The following is a 16953-nucleotide window of genomic DNA, read 5'->3' on the forward strand; positions in this document are numbered from 1 at the left end:
TTAACTGTATGGTTCTATGAAAAGTCCTCATGCCTTAGAAGTAAATACATTGTTACTGTCAAAGTAAAATCTGTATAAATTAAGTAGAAATAGGAACAATAGGAAATTATGATAGAAAATGTAAATGCCTCTTAGATATGTCTTTTCTTGTTTTGTAGGGAGGTGTTACGAAGGTTGATAATAAATTCTTGTTATTTGTGTAACTGCATTCTGAAATGGAAGTAAAATGGATTTTACTTTTCAGTTCAGTCAAGATCTATGTTTTTCTTTTTAAGTGAGCAAGTATCTTTGCACGTACTATAGCAAAGGTGTTATCAAACTGGAAAGGGTGCAAAAAGAACTTACAAGGATGTTACTGAGATTGGAGGGTGTGAGCTATAATGAGAGACTGGATAGGCTGGGACATTTTTCCCTGGAGCATAGGAAGCTGACATTATAGGGTTTCATAAAATCATGAGGGCATAGGTAAGGTGAACAGCCAAGGTCTTTTCCCAGGGTAGGGGAGTCCAAAACTTGAGGTATAGGTTTAAGGTGAGAAGGGAAAGATTTAAAAGAATGCTGAGGGGCAACGTTTTCACACGTGTTTATATAGAAAAGGCTGCCAAAGGAAGTGGTAGAGGCAGATTCAATTGCAACATTTAAAAGACATTTGGACAGATACATGGATAGGAAAGGTTTCAACAGACATGGGTCAAACACAGGCAAACGGGACTAGTTGGTTGAGGAAATCTGATCGGCACAGATAACTTGGACCAAAAGGGTCTGTTTCCATACGATATGTCTCTATGACTCTATTAAGTTCAAAACAGCATTTACAGGAAATCATATCATTTCAGCAAAATGATGAGCATGCCAATGGGGAGATAATTGCTACAGTGTTTACTGACTTAACTTTTACAATCATTAGAGAGACAGCGAGAGAGAGATGCAGAGGAGTCAGGGGTAAGCTCATGCAGGGTGGGGAGGCACATAATTGATGTGATGATGTTATGAACAGTATCCGAGCAGTCAGAGCTGGTGAGAAATCTAGGGCTGTTTATAAAGCAGTGAAATGAAAACTGACTAAGTAGAAGATTAGAAGAAGACATTTTGTGAGGCTGTCAGAGATTTGAGTTTTGGGAAACCAATTAATGGAGTAGTGAGCTAGTTAGAGGCTTATTTGAAATGCCCTGGAGAGAGACATTAACTGAAGAATATAGCAAGTGGTGAATGTGCAGTTGTTTGTATAAAAGAAGCTATTTACAGTCATTGGAGCAGAACAAGAAGCTTTAATGTGGAGGTGGAGATGATTCATCACTGAGGTTTGAATGGCTGTAAGGGATTAATTCTCATAGAATTCATACTATTTATAGGCTATTTGGCCCTACAAGTCCACACTGACCCTCTAAAGACTATCCTACCCAGAACCATTCCCCTACCCTATTACTCTACATTACTAATGCACCTAACCTACACATCCCTGAACACTATGGGCAACTTTAGCATGGCTAATTCACCTCACCTGCACATCTTTGGATGGTGGGAAGAAATCCACACAGATACAGGGAGAATGTGCAAACTCCACACAGCCAGCCTTCTCACCTTAAACCTGTACCTCAAGTTTTGGACTCCGCCACCCTGGGGAAAAGACCTTGGCTGTTCACCTTATCTGTGCCCCTCATGATCTTATGAAACTCTGTAAGGTCAGGCAGTCGCCCGAGGGTGGAATTGAACCCGGGTCCCTGCCACTATAATGTGGCAGTGCTAAGGCCTGAGTCACTACACCACCCTATATTGCTGTAGGATAAAATGGATGTATCTTTTTTTCTGATGTTTGTAATGAGACTTTCAGATTTTTTTAATGTCTCTTCTGATATTGGTTTGTGCTTTTCTTTTGAGGAATGACTTATTATAGTGGTTGTGTTCGCCGAGCTGGAAGTTTTAGTTGCAAACTTTTCGTCCCCTGGCTAGGGGACATCATCAGTGCTGTGGAGCCTCCTGCGAAGCACTTCTTTGATGTTTCTTCCGGTATTTATAGTGGTCTGTCCTTGCCGCTTCCGGGTGTCAGTTTCAGCTGTCCGCTGTAGTGGTTGGTATATTGGGTCCAGGTCGATGTGTTTGTTGATGGAGTTTGTGGATGAATGCCATGCCTCTAGGAATTCTCTGGCTGTTCTCTGTCTGACTTGCCCTATGATAGTAGTGTTTTCCCAGTCGAATTCATGTTGCTTGTTGTCTGAGTGTGTGGCTACTAGGGATAGCTGGTCGTGTTGTTTCGTGGCTAGTTGGTGTTCATGTATGCGGATTGTTAGCTGTCTTCCTGTTTGTCCTATATAGTGTTTTGTGCAGTCCTTGCATGGTATTTTATACACTACATTAGTTTTGCTCATGTTGGGTATTGGCTCCTTTGTTCTAGTAAGTTGTTGTCTGAGCGTGGCTGTTGGTTTGTGTGCCGTTATGAGTCCTAAGGGTCGCAGTAGTCTGGCTGTCAGTTCTGAAACGCTCCTGATGTATGGTAGTGTGGCTAGTCCTTTTGGTTGTGGCATGTCCTCGTTCCGTGGTCTATCTCTTAGGCATCTGTTGATAAAGTTGCCACACTACCATACATCAGGAGCGTTTCAGAACTGACAGCCAGACTAATTGAAAACAAATTTTGAAACCTTTGCACTCATTTGGACAATTCACAAGAAATATCATATATAAGTGAAAACAAGATTTATAGTATATGAGAGGAGTGCTAATTCTTTTTCAAGTGGACTCTGATTGGTACAAGCACCATCTAATGGTAACTGAGTTAACTGACTAGCTTTGTTTAAATTCTAAACCAGACAGGTTGTCTCTGATTTGTCAAGGAAGTACACTGAGAAATGAACTAGAGAATGCATACCATCTCTTTTGTTGAGGTGAAACAGGCACGTGTGTACATGTTCCTGCAGTCTTCAAAGAGTCATGTGTGTTAATCCATATAGTTTCCAGTACAGTCAAGTGTGTCACACTGCAATCCAGACTTGATGATCCTAAATTAGTTAACAGCATAATTCTTTGCACACTCAGGGTCTGTAAGTGTGATTTTTGCCAATTCAAAACTTGAAGAGAGTTACAGTTGGACCATATTCTAGTTTGGGTACACTTATCTTTTTAAATAACTTTTATGTTTTATCTTTTGACATGCTGTTATTTGACCCAATCAGCCTCTGTGATTGTGGATTGACCTGGAAAAGGAGAAAGGTGGGTACACCTATAGGAATGTCATGTGTTTATTTCACTTGAAGTGGATCAAAAATTCCTGCTGATAAACTGAATGGCTGTTTTAACATTGAGCTGATAATTTTATCTTCAGATTAGATTAGCGTGTTGCTTATAGATAATTGTGACTTTTTTTGCCATACTTCTGCAATAGTAAAATCATCACTCTTTTTATTCGCTCGGTAATATCTGTGGAGACAAATCTTTTTGATATTAATTTCCATGTTATTGTAGTAATGTGATGTGAGGGACTGCTGCTTCTGGCATCATTGTTCAATGTTCAATGTGCTCAGCCCATGACTAAAGATTCTGTATCAAGGTACATAACTACCAGGTAAGTTGTACGTTGCATCATGGAACTGTTACTGCCAAAAATAACCAGAGTAACATTTTCACTATGGGAAAAGAAACTGGTCTTTGCCATGTAATTTGAAATCATCTTTACTGACAAAAAATTAATTATCTAGTGATCTGAATTCAGTGATTACTGAATAAAGTGAAAACTAAATACGGACTAATTCAGGATAACAGGTAAGCATTTTCTTTTTGAAGATCATGCTTGGTCCCCATAGTTTGCATTTAGGAACATAGGAACATAGCAGTAGGAGTAGGCCATTCAGCCCCTCAAGCCTTGTCTGCCATTCTAATTATGGCTGATCATCGATCTCAATTCTGTGTTCTCATACTGTTCTCATTTCTCTTGCTGTCATTAGTAACTAAAAGTCTTTCAATCTCTGAATTGACCTGACTTAATGTTACTTTTTAAACTTTTTGTTAAGCAAAGCTGTTAAGGGATATGAACCAACAGCAGGTATATGGAGTTAGTACATGGTCTCACTGAATGGTGGAACAGTCTCAAGGGGCTGAAAGGCCTATTCTTGTTCCTATGTTCTTGAATCAGTCACTGAGCTTCCACTGCCCACTGGATTAATGAATTCAAAGCTTCACCACTCTGAGTGAGGAAGCTCCTCTACACCTCAGTCCTAAATGGCTAGTCTTTTATTCAAAGACTATTTTCCTTGCTTCAAGAGCAGACAATGAGGATAAACTTTTTTTTGCATCTACTCTGTCTAACCTGTTGAGAATTTTCTAAGTTTCTATGAGATCATCATTCATTCTTCTGAACTCGAGAGGATGCAGGCCCAGTCTCTCCTCACAGGACAATCTCACCATCCCAGGAATCAGTCTCATGAATCTCTGTGACTCACCCTTTATGGCAAATATGTATTTTCTTAGCCAAGGGGACTGGAATTGCATACAATACTCCAAGCTCAATCTCACCAGTGTTCTTTATAGCTGAAACAAGACTTTCCTCATGCATTCATAAACTTCTTCTGGTAAAACAAACATAATATTTGCCTTCTTAATTAATTGCTAAGCCTGCATGCTAGCTTTCAGTGATTTATGGATAAGATCCCTGTGCACTTTCCAATCTCTTATCATTTAAGAAATACTCTGCAACTTCATTCCTCTACAAAAATGGATAACCTCACAATAACGCACATTATATTCCATCTGACATCACTTGCCCATTCACCCAGCCTGTCTGAATCCCCTTCCAGGTATCTTTGTATACTCCTCACAGCTCACCTTCCTCCCAGGTTTTGTACTATATGCAAACTTGGAAATATTTCAAATGATCCCCGCTTTCAAATCATTGATATCAACTGTGAACAGCTAAGGCCCAAACACTGATCCTTGCAGAACCCCACTGGTCACAGCCTGTCAACCTGAGACCAAACCTCAATCCATGCTTGTATGTGACCCAGGGAGATAGTGAGGATAGTTATCAATCTGACACTGGTACAGTTGGGAAAATGAGTAAATCAAATAAACAGCGCAGGCAAGAACAAAGTAGAGAATGAGATAGGATGGATAAATTAAACTACATTTATTACAATGCAAGAGGCCTAACAGGTAAAGAAGATGGTTAGTAACATAGGACTGGGATATCATAGAAATTACAGAGATGTGACTCGGGGATGGACAGGATTGGCAGCTTATTGCTCCATGGTAGTGATGCTATAGGAAGGATCGAAAGGGAGACAAGAGAGGAGGGGGAGTAATGTTTTTGATTAGGGATAGCATTACAGCTGTATTTGGGGAAATATTCCTGGGAATATGTCCAGGGAAGTCATTTGGGTCAAACTGAGAAATAAGAAAAGGATAATCGCCTTATAGATCCCCCTATAGTCAGTGGAAAATTGAGAAACAAATTTGTAAGGAAATCTCAGTTATCTGTAAGAATAATATAATGGTTATGGTAGGGGATTTTTTGCATTTAGGAACATAGGAACATAGTTTGCATTTAGGAACATAGGAACATAGCAGTAGGAGTAGGCCATTCAGCCATATTACAGAGGTGGTGGTGCTGGATGTCTTAAAACACATAAAGATGGATATTTCCTGGGACCTGATCAGATGTACCCTCAAACTCTGTGGGAAGCTAAGGACATGACCGCTGAGCCCCTTACTGAGATATTTGTATCATCAATAGTCAAGTATGATGCCAGAAGACTGGAAGTTGTCTAATGTGGTGTCATTATTCAAGAAGGGTGGCAAGGAAAAGCCAGAGAACTATAGACCAGTGAACCTGACATTGGTGGTGGGCAAGTTGTTGGAGGGAATCCGGAGGGTTTAAATGTTCTTTGGAAAGACAAGGACTAATTAGGGATAGTCAGTATGGTTTTGTACATAAAAAAATCACGTGTCTCAAACTTAATTGGGTTTTTTGAAGCAGTAACAAAGAGGCTTGATGAGGGCAGAGTGGTGAACATATTCTACATGGACATCAACGAGACGGTTGGCAACGTTCCTCATTGTAGACTGGTTAGCAAGGTTAGATCACATGGAATACAGGGAGAACTATCCCTTTGTATACAGAATTGGCTCAAAGGTAGAAGGCAGAGGCTGGTGGTGGAGTCCAATGCTTTTCATTATTTATATAAATGATTTGGATGTGAACTTAGGAGGTATAGTTAGTAAATTTGCAGATAACACCAAAATTGGAGATGTAGTGGACAGTGAAGAAGGTTACCTCAGATTACAATGGGATCTTGATCAGATGAATGGCAAATTGTGCTTAATTTAGATAAATGTGAGGTGCTGCATTTTGGAAAGGTAAATCAGGAAGGACTTCTACATTTAATGGTAAAGTCCTGGGAGTGTTGCTGAATAATGAGACCTGGGAGTGCAGGTTCATAGTTCTTTGAAAGTGGAGTCACAGGTAGATAGGATAGTGAAGAAGGTATTTGGTATGCTTGCCTTCATTGGTCAGTGCATTGAATATAGGAATTGGGAGGTCATTTTGCAGCTGTACAGAACATTGGTTAGGCCACTGTTGGAATACTGTGTGTGATTCAGGTCTCCCTGCTATGGGAAGGATGCTGTGAACCTTGAAAGGGTTCAGAACAGATTTACAAGGTTGTTGCCAGGGTTGAAGGATTTGAGCTATAGGGAGAGGCTGAATAGGCTGGGGCTGTTTTCCCTGGAGCATCAGAGGCTGAGGGGTGACCTTATAGAGCTTTATAAATCACGAGGGGCATGGATAGGATAAATAGGCAAGGTCTTTTCCCCGAGGTGAGTGAGTCCAAAACTAGCAGGCATAGGTCTAAGGTGAGAGGAGAAAGATTTAATGGAACCGAAGGGACAGCTTTTTGATGCAGAGCACGGTGAATATGAAATGAGCTGTCAGAGGAAGTGGTGGAGGCTGGTACGATTACAAAATATAAAAGGCATCTGGATGGGTATATGAATAGGAAGGGTTTAGAGAGATATGGACCAAATGCTGGCAAAGGGGGTTAGATTTATTTCGGACATTTGTTCAGCATGGATAAGTTGGACCAAAGGATATATTTTTTGTGCTGTATATCTCTACGATTCTATGATTAAGACCAACAAATGTCAGACAGATCAAAGAGTATTTTTCACAGAAATGATGGTCCTCCAGGTGCAGTCCATGTTTGTCTTGGTGTGTGTCCTAGGGAACAGATCATAGAGCACTGTGTCTTGTGTTATGGAGTTGCTGGGAAGAACTTCGACAAAAACCACTGCATCTTCCTCCTACGTGTAACAGCTTCATCTTGGCCACAGTTGCTTCGAGGGGAGTGTGTGGTGCTAGAGAGAGTCCAGACATACAGGAAGGATCTCATGGGTCGTGTCCTTCTCACCCCCAGCCAAGCAACATCTTGCCGCTTGTTGCAACATTCTGGTGATGAGGTATTCTGTCAAACAAATTTGACAGTCTGCTGAGAGAACAGCCGACAGGATTAACCCTCTCCTTTCCCTGCAGGGTCTCGAAGATGCTACATGCTGATCGCTTCTTGATGGATGTGTGTGCAAAGGCATTTTCTTTCACAAATTACTCCACAAAGGACAGATGACACCGAACAGTCCAACTACTTTAAGTATTCTGCGGCAATTAAGTCAGACCTATCCTTTGTAACACTGGGTACAGGTAGAACCTCAGTACGTAGTGGCACTGTGTGCGTATTGAGGGTCTATGCAAGCTTGATGCAGCTGCACATAAAGGTGGCCATCAGGATGAGGGCAACAGAATGGGTACATTCTTCCCCCTTTTATCTCCAGCTTTATACAGACAGTCGCTTTGGCAGCAGCACAGACTCAGGAAACGGGCCAGACCTGTGGCAAACACAACCAACACCTAGCGTATCTCACACCTGATGGCCAGGTGTTTACCTACAATGGAGGACCAGCTCTACCTGACTCCAGATCTGATCAGGAAGCTTTCTGATTCCAACTCATTTTTGAGACCGCACTAACGAAGTTGGTATCGAGCAGTCGGATTGAACGATGGATTCTCTTGCCAAAACCCATTTTGAACAGTCATCCGACAAAACCAAGGAACTCATTATTGACTTTTAGCAGGATGTTACTCATGTCCCCCTGCACACCAACAGCACGGAACTAGAACAAGTGGAAAGTGTCAGGCTCTGGGAGTGGTTAACCATAGCTTTCTTGGATTCTTCACATGGACCCAATGGTTACAAAAGCCCAACGTCTCTTCTTCCTCAGGCAGCTGAGAAAATTTGGCATGACAGTGAATACCCTTGGTAAAAACAATGACTGCAGATGCTGGAAACCAGATTCTGGATTATTGGTGCTGGAAGAGCACAGCAGTTCAGGCAGCATCCGAGGAGCAGTAAAATCGACGCTTCGGGCAAAAGCCCTTCATCAGGAATACCCTTGCCAACTTGTATAGCTGCGCCATCAAGAGCATTCTGTCTGGATGTATCACTACCTGGTATAGCAACTGTACCATCCATGATCGGAGACAGTTACAGAGAGTGGTGAACTCGGACCTGACAATCACAAAGGCCAACCTCCCATCTATAGACCATCTACCAGGCCCATTGTCAAGGAAAGGCCACCAGTATTCTCAAAGATCCATCCCACCCTGGCAATGTTTTTCTACAACCTCTACCATCGGGGAGATGGTACAGAAGCCTGAACACACGCACCAGCCGGTTTCAAAACAGTTTCTACCTAACTGTTATTAGAATACTCAATGGACTCACAAACTCTTAACATTCGCCTGTACCTGTGTTTTTGTTTTGTATGCTACTTAACTCTGTGATCTGCCTGTATTGCTAGCAAGACAAAGTTTTTCACTGTGCCTTGGTACACATGACAATAAATTCAATTCATATCCCACACAGAAGCATGTGAGTTTTTTTATTAATTCAGGGGATGACGACATTGCTGCCCAAGCCAGCACTTATTGCCTGTCCCTAATTGCCCAGAGGGCAGTTAAGAGTCAACCATTTTGCTGTGGGTTTGGAGTCACATGTAGGCCAGACCAGGTAAGGATGGCAGTTTCCTTCCCTAAGGCAAGGATTCCCACTTCGGGTGACTGTGTGGAATTTGCACATTCTCCCAGTGTCTGCATTGGTTTCCTCCAGGTGCTCCGGTTTCCTCCCGCAATCCAAAGACGTGCATGTTAGGTGAATTGGTCATGCTAAACTGCTCAAAGGATTAGATGCATTAGTCAGGGGTAATTATAGGGTTGGGGAATGGGTTACTCTTTGGATGGTTGTGTGGACTTGTTGGGCCAAATGGTCTGTTTCCATACTGTGAGGAATCTAATCTAAGACACTTCCAGCATGTCCTGGTCCATCAAGTCCCACAGAGCCAAATACAACACGGGCGGCACGGTGGCACAGTGGTTAGCACTGCTGCCTTACAGCGCCTGAGACCCGGGTTCAATTCCCGACTCAGGCGACTGACTGTGTGGAGTTTGCACGTTCTCCCCGTGTCTGCGTGGGTTTCCTCCGGGTGCTCCGGTTTCCTCCCACAGTCCAAAGATGTGTGAATCAGGTGAATTGGTAGTGTTAGGTAAGGGGTTAATGTAGGGGTATGGGTGGGTTGCGCTTCGGCGGGTCGGTGTGGACTTGTTGGGCCGAAGGGCCTGTTTCCACACTGTAAGTAATCTAATCTAATCTAAAATACAACACGGGTGGTAAGCCACCATTTCAGGGAGTGTGCCTGCCTCAATGTCTCCCCTTGTCTGCTTCTCTAGATCTGCAGGTCTTGATGTGTCCTCTCACCCGCTCCTCCAGGTGCTGGAGACTGTCTGTCCCTGGGCTCCTCCTTTCGCTTGGACCTCTGCAACAACACGGTGACATCATCAGAAGCAGGAGTTCCCACATTTATGCTGTTAAGTTGAAGTTTTGTACTCTGTTTTCAAATATGGTGGCTCAATGATGTGGGGTGTCACAGGATGAGGTTAAGAAATTATAATTCCAGTTAGAAAAAGGAAATTGAGAGGGAATTGTGAAAACACGGCAAAGGGCGAGATTGAGTGGAGGACGGAGACAAAGTAAAGTGAAGGAGAGCTATTTGTATTCATCAGTACCGTTTGAGATCCTTAACACTTTAAAGGAAGGAAAGAAGATTTGAGTTAAAGACTTAAATGAGACAAAGGATGAAATTTACACTGCAAATCAGAGATCACTTTGAGATAGTCTGGAGGACTGCAATAGTAACTGACACCAACGCTCAATCTTCCTTTGCCTGTCATTTTGGAGGCTGAAGGTCCTCCAATGTGAGCACCCCCTCGCCTTGGAGGACTGTAATTGAAGCTGGCATTGCCGCAGCCCTCAGATATTCTAAATTGGGGGTGGGTTGGAAGATCTCCAGAGTGCCCGTCCTCGACAATGGAAGACTATAACCGCAGCTGACACCACAGTTCTGTTTCTCTGCCTGTCGTGTTGCGATGAAAAAGCAACACTTTGAAAGTTAGTGCTTCCAAATAAACCTGTTGGACTATAACCTGCTGTTGTGTGATTTTTAAAAAAAAATTTGTCCACCCCAGTCTAACACAGGCTCCTCCAAACCATGTGGTGTTGTGGTCCTCCAGAGTTACCGCCCCCTGCTTAGGAGGACTGTAATCGCAGCCCAGACCATCACAGCTCATTCTTCATTTCTCATTTCACTTCAGCTCTGAAGAAGAGTCATCTAGACTTGGTTGATGAAGGGCTCTGGCCCGAAACGTCGAATTTCCTGTTCCTTGGATGCTGCCTGACCTGCTGCGCTTTAACCAGCAACACATTTTCAGCTCTGATCTCCAGCATCTGCAGACCTCATTTTTTACTTAAAAATCACACAACACCAGGTTATAGTCCAATAGGTTTATTTGGAAGCACTAGCTTTCAGAGCGCTGCTCCTTCATCAGGTGGTTGTGGAGGATTAGATCGTAGGACACAGAATTTATAGCAAAGGTTTACTGTGTGATGCAACTGAAATTATATATTGAAAAAGACCTGGACTGTTTGTTAAGTTTCTCATCTTTTAGAATCGGCATGTTGGTTTCAGTTCTTTCATATGTAAATGCCAGAATATTTTTTAAAGTTGCATTCTCAAGTGAACTTTAACAATCGGTGCCATGTTGGCTCAGATAATGCATGTAAGGTGTGAGGTGCCTTTGTGAGGCTGTCTGTGCCCCAATGTTCAGACTGATTCTAATCCAAAACATTGAATCTAAAAATGTGAACTAAATACATTGATCAGGACTTTAGATCCAATCCTTCAGAGTTCCCTACACGCCATCATCCCACGTACTTCTCATGTAGGTAGAAGACCTTCAATCTTCTGAAGGTACACAAAACCAACACATCAGGCATTGGGACCCTGTGTGAGAACTTCTCTGGCTATGTCAAAGGCATCTTGAAACTCATTGTACAGGAGACCCCCAGCTTCTGTCGTGACACTATAGATTTCTTGCAGAAACTCAGCACCCATGGACCAGTCGAACCGGGAAGATTTCTCGTCACAATGGACATTTCAGCACTCTACAACAGCATTCCCCATAATGTCAGCATCGCAGCAACAGCCTCAGCATCAACACCAACAACTGCCAGTATCTGAGTACCGTCCTACAATTCATTCGCTTTATCCTCAATCACAACATTTTCATCTTTGACAACTAGTTCTTCATCCAGACACAAAAAACAACCATGGGGACCAAATTTGCACCTCAATATGCCAACAGGTTTGAACAGGACTTCTTCTCTGCACAGGACTTCCAATTCTGTGGATTGCTATATTGATGACATTTTCTTTTTCAGGGCTCTTTTTCAGGAGTCACTGAAACAACTACACAGAGATATCAACGAGTACCATTCCACCACCAAACTCACCATGGACTATTCTTTAGTATCTGTCTCATTCTTGGACACATGTATCTCCATTAAGGATGGGCACTTCAGCACCTCACTCTACCGCAAACCCACAATAACCTCACAATGCTATACTTCTCCAGCTTCCACCTGAAACATATTAAAACAGCCATCCTCTACGGACAAGCCCTGTGCATACACAGGATCTGCTCAGGTGAGGAGAAACATGACGGGCACTTGGAAGTACTCAAGAATGTCTTTGTAAGGACGGTACATTGGTGAGACTGAGCAGAATCTATGGCAACGGATGAATGGACAGCGCACAACAATCAACAGACAGGAGTGTTCCCTCCCAGTTGGAGAACACTTCAGCAGTCCGAGACGTTCGATCTTGGACCTTCGGGTGACCACCTTCTAAAGCAGCATCGGGACAGGCAACCACGCAAAGTGGGCGAACAAAGGCTGATAGCCAAGTTCGGTACTCATGGGGCTGGGCCTCAACCGAGACCTTGGTTCATGTCACACTACAGGTGACCCCACTGCACTACACACAGGATTCCTGATGAAGGGCTTATGCTCGAAACGTCGAATTCTCTATTCCTGAGATGCTGCCTAACCTGCTGTGCTTTGACCAGCAACACATTTGCAGCAGACATACACTCACACTGCTACAGACCCATAACTCATGCAGACGCTCCCTCAAACACAGGCTCTCTCATACACTCACACATTCACTCCCATACACACACACCCTCTCACAGACACTTATACCCCTTTCCATTCACTCAGACACAGACACACACTCATACCCCTCCCCCTGCCCCACACACACATGCACACATACACATATAAGTTTGTGGGGTGAATCTGTACTTGCAGAATTACATTTTATTTTACTCAAAAACTGCATGAATCCATGTAAGGTTCTGTGAATCCCTTTTTTAGATTAGAATCAGTCTGACCATTCGAACACAGACAGCCTCACACAGGACAGCTCACACCTGAACTGCGTTATCTGGGTCGACATGAAAACAATTGTTAAAAGTTCATGTGAGAATGCAACTTTAAAAAAAGTTCTGGATTTACATATGAAAGAACTGAAACCAGCATGCCGATTCTAAGAGATGAGACTTAAACAGTCCAGGTCTTTTTCAATATATAATTTCAGTTAAATCACACTGTGAACCTTTGCTGTAAATTCTGTGTCCTATGATCTTATTCTCCACATCCACCTGACAAAGGAGCAGTGCTCTGAAAGCTAGTGCTTCCAAATAAATGGGCGGCACGGTGGCACAGTGGTTAGCACTGCTGCCTCACAGCGCCTGTAGACCCGGGTTCAATTCCCGACTCAGGCGACTGACTGTGTGGAGTTTGCACGTTCTCCCCGTGTCTGCGTGGGTTTCCTCTGGGTGCTCCGGTTTCCTCCCACAGTCCAAAGATGTGCGGGTCAGGTGAATTGGCCATGCTAAATTGCCCGTAGTGTTAGGGTAGGGGTATGGGTGGGTTGCGCTTCGGCGGGTCGGTGTGGACTTGTTGGGCCGAAGGGCCTGTTTCCACACTGTAAGTCTAATCTATAACCTGGTGTTATGTGATTTTTATCTTTGCACACCCCAATCCAACACTACTACCCAAATCACATCTGCACTGGGAACATTAGCTCTCTCTGAGCTTTTAGCATTTTTTGTTTGGAATCACTGTTCATGCTGGGGACCTCCAGCTGTGCGCCCCCTGGTTTTGGAGGACTATTATGGCAACAGGCGCCGTCGCTTTCTCCCGCTGCCTGTCTGTGTTGGGGTCCTCCAGCATGTGCGCCTCCCCGACTAGGAGGACTGTAATGGCAGCCGGCGCCGCCGTTTTCCACCTCAACACGTCGTGTTGCGGGTCCTCCCGGGCGTGCGCCCCCTGCTTCGGGAGGACTGCAATCGCCGCTGGGCGTTCTCCCTCCCTGACTTCACTGTGTCCTTCATGCCATGACGTCAGGGGACCGGAAGGTCAGAGGCTGCGAGCGGAAGTGGGTTGCTGGAGTGTTCCGCCATTGTATGTGTGTGTGAGGGAGAGGGAGTCAGTCAGTCAGTGTGTCGTGGAGAGGAAGCCGGAGCAGCGCCGGGGAGGGCGAGAAAAGGCACACACGGCGGGGATTAAACACACCGCGGCGCCGTCCACCACCGCCACCTGCTGCTGCTGCTGCTGGGCCTTTGACCTGTCTGGGCCGGTGTCGCCTCAGGCTGGTGCTGGGAGCGCGGGTTGAAGAGGATTCGGCCGAGCCCGGAGGCCGAGCCCCCTGCCCCCCGCCCGCCGCCCGCCGCCCGCCCGCCCTTTGATGAAGAATGTCTGCTACCAGCGTGGATCAGGTGAGTGCCAGGCGGAGAGAGGGCCGAGTCTGGAGCACCGCCTCACAGGCCGTGACTCCTCTACCCCTCAGCATTTCCTGCCGTTTACAATCTCATTACAAGGTGTGTGTGCGTGTGCTTTTTTTGTGTTTTTAAAAAGAAATAGAGTTGTTAATATTTAATTCCGAATTTCCATAAGGTACTGACGGGTGTTTTCTTCTTTTTTGTGTGTTTTTTTTTTGTTTTCCTTTTCTTTTGTATTTTTTGCTTTCTATTAAACACGGTACTACATCAGAGACCGAAAGGCCAGGGAAGTAAAGGTGAGTTGGTCCGTTACTCAATCTGTTTGATTTCACAGACTGAGTGCTTTGACATTTTTGTATATTTTCGTTTGCTTTGCCAGAGCGCGCTTAACTTGATTTTCCTAACATCAGCACCTCTTTATTTCATTTCTGAATTCATTAAATCAAACTTTGAAAACTTTTAAGTGTTTTCTGCCCTTATACCAAACTTAACACTTTCAGTATTCATATCGCAAGACATGATTTCAAGCTTGTCCCCGAACAGGGAAAATGAGCCTCCCACCTTTTACCTAATTGAACCAAGTATTAATTTATCTTGATTTTCTATGTCTGAATGTGGTTACACAGCTGTTCAGGCTGAAGTTCATGGTGCTTTATCATTTGTTTATACTTTATAAGTCTGTAATTCTTTTTTTTCTGTTGCAGATTCTTAGTTGAGGTTATTAAATAAATGTTGATATTGCTTTTAAAATTGATTTATTATCTTTTGTGCAATAGTTTGAAGCCTTGAATTGTTTATAAATGCAGTAAAATTGTTATTTTAGTTAAATGGATAAAATTGACTTTTGAGCACATTTTCTTTTAAGTGCTTAATACACCTGGACAGTTCTGTTGCATCTTTGATGCACTCAGCCAAGATTGTGTGTGTTTGAATGTAAACAGTGTATCTGTTCGCCGAGCTGGAAGTTTTTGCTGCAAACGTTTTGTTCCCTGGCTAGGGAACATCATCAGTGCTATTGGAGCCTCCTGAGAAGCGCTGCTTTGATGTTTCTTCCGGTATTTATAGTGGTTTGTTCTTGCCGCTTCTGGGTGTCAGTTTCAGCTGTAGTAGTTTGTATGTGGGGTCCAGGTCGATGTGTCTGTTGATGGATCTTCTTGCCGTTTCCGGGTGTCAGTTTCAGCTGTAGTGGTTTGTATATTGGGTCCAGGTCTATGTGTCTATTAATGGAGTTTGTGGATGAATGCCATGCCTCTAGGAATTCCCTGGCTGTTCTCTGTCTGGCTTGTCCTATGATGGTAGTGTTTTCCCAGTCAAATTCATGTTCCTGGTTGTCTGAGTGTATGGCTACTAGGGATAGCTGGTCGTGTCGTTTTGTGGCTAGCTGATGTTCGTGGATGCGGATTGTTAGCTGTCTTCCTGTTTGTCCTATATAGTGTTTTGTGCAGTCCTTGCATGGTATTTTGTAAACTACGTTAGTTTGGCTCGTGCTGGCTATTGGGTCCTTTGTTCTAGTGAGTTGTTGTCTGAGTGTGGAAGTTGGCTTGTGTGCTGTTATGAGTCCTAAGGGTCGCAGTAGTCTGGCTGTCAGTTCTGAGACGCTCCTGACATATGGTAGTGTGGCTAGTCCTTTTGGTTGTGGCATGTCCTCGTTCCGTGGTCTATCTCTTAGGCATCTGGTGATAAAGTTGCGTGGGACCCGGAAGCGGCAAGAACAAACCACTATAAATACCGGAAGAAACATCAAAGCAGCGCTTCTCAGGAGGCTCCAATAGCACTGATGATGTTCCCTAGCCAGGGAACGAAACGTTTGCAGCAAAAACTTCCAGCTCGGCGAACAGAACCACAACAACGGACACCCGAGCTACAAATCTTCAACCAGACTGTAAACAGTGTATGATTGGCATGAATGAGTTGTACTGAAGTGTCTGTTTCTGTGCTGTACATTTCTATGATGATGACATACAGTAATTAAATTTTAGATATTCAAAGAAGTTATTCAATTTATGAATTATTTGATTGAAGAACTGTATCTGAAGACTAAAGAAACAACTTTTGTTTTCTGTTTCAATTCGTGTTCTCTTTCACCTCCTGTGCTTTACTTGTTGACTATGCCATATAGAGCTGTATATAACCTACAGTGGAGGGGGTGGGCTGGGTGTTGGTAGGTGATCAGCTTTTCCCCCCTCATTGAAGGGAAGTTTTTGTAGCAGGACATCCAATTGTATCTGATTGGTTATCCTTGGTTTTGCATGTGTAGATTTTTAATATTGAATTAAAATGCAAGTTGATAATGGTGAAGAAAGGGTGATGGCATTTGGGACTCTTGTAATTAGAACTAGGACAAGAAATTGTGTCCTCATAACCAAACAGATTGAAGAATTGTGAAATGAATTGTCAATCATTGTGCAAAGCATCAATTGGTGACCAAATTCAGGTACAGACCAGTTACAGAGGAGAAAGAGAAAAGAGATTAGATTGAAACAAATGAGAGACAGGAAGTTTTTCAAGTCTCCAGCCACAACTAAAGTCTAATGAGTTGAGAGTCTACATTTATGATGGTGATTGTGCGGCAAGTTGGTTCATAAGTTACGTGCGCGGACACAATTTTATCATTTAATACTTTCCAGAGGTCAGAGTTGGCAAGATGCGCTTTCATAAAAATAAGGTAAAAACATTGACTGCAGATGCTGGAAACCAGATTCTAGATTAGTGGTACTGGAAAAGCACAGCAGTTCAGGCAA

At 43.5% G+C, this 16953-nt stretch overlaps 1 protein-coding gene across 2 annotated transcripts in view; it reads left to right on the plus strand.

Moving 5' to 3' along the window:
- The first annotated feature begins 13850 nt into the window (after nt 1-13850).
- The window catches only part of LOC132810548 (YTH domain-containing family protein 3-like), a 42790-nt gene continuing 39687 nt past the window's right edge, over nt 13851-16953 (plus strand). Inside the window, exons 1-2 of one of the 2 annotated variants that reach the window (XM_060822669.1) lie at nt 13851-14209; nt 14484-14508. In XM_060822669.1, coding sequence (XP_060678652.1) covers nt 14186-14209; nt 14484-14508 — 49 coding nt within the window. In that variant the 5' untranslated portion in view covers nt 13851-14185. The remainder of the gene's footprint in view (nt 14210-14483; nt 14509-16953) is intronic. The other variant, XM_060822670.1, reaches the window with a different exon arrangement.

Source organism: Hemiscyllium ocellatum, chromosome 4, assembly GCF_020745735.1.
Source record: "Hemiscyllium ocellatum isolate sHemOce1 chromosome 4, sHemOce1.pat.X.cur, whole genome shotgun sequence".
NCBI classification, from domain to species: domain Eukaryota; kingdom Metazoa; phylum Chordata; class Chondrichthyes; order Orectolobiformes; family Hemiscylliidae; genus Hemiscyllium; species Hemiscyllium ocellatum.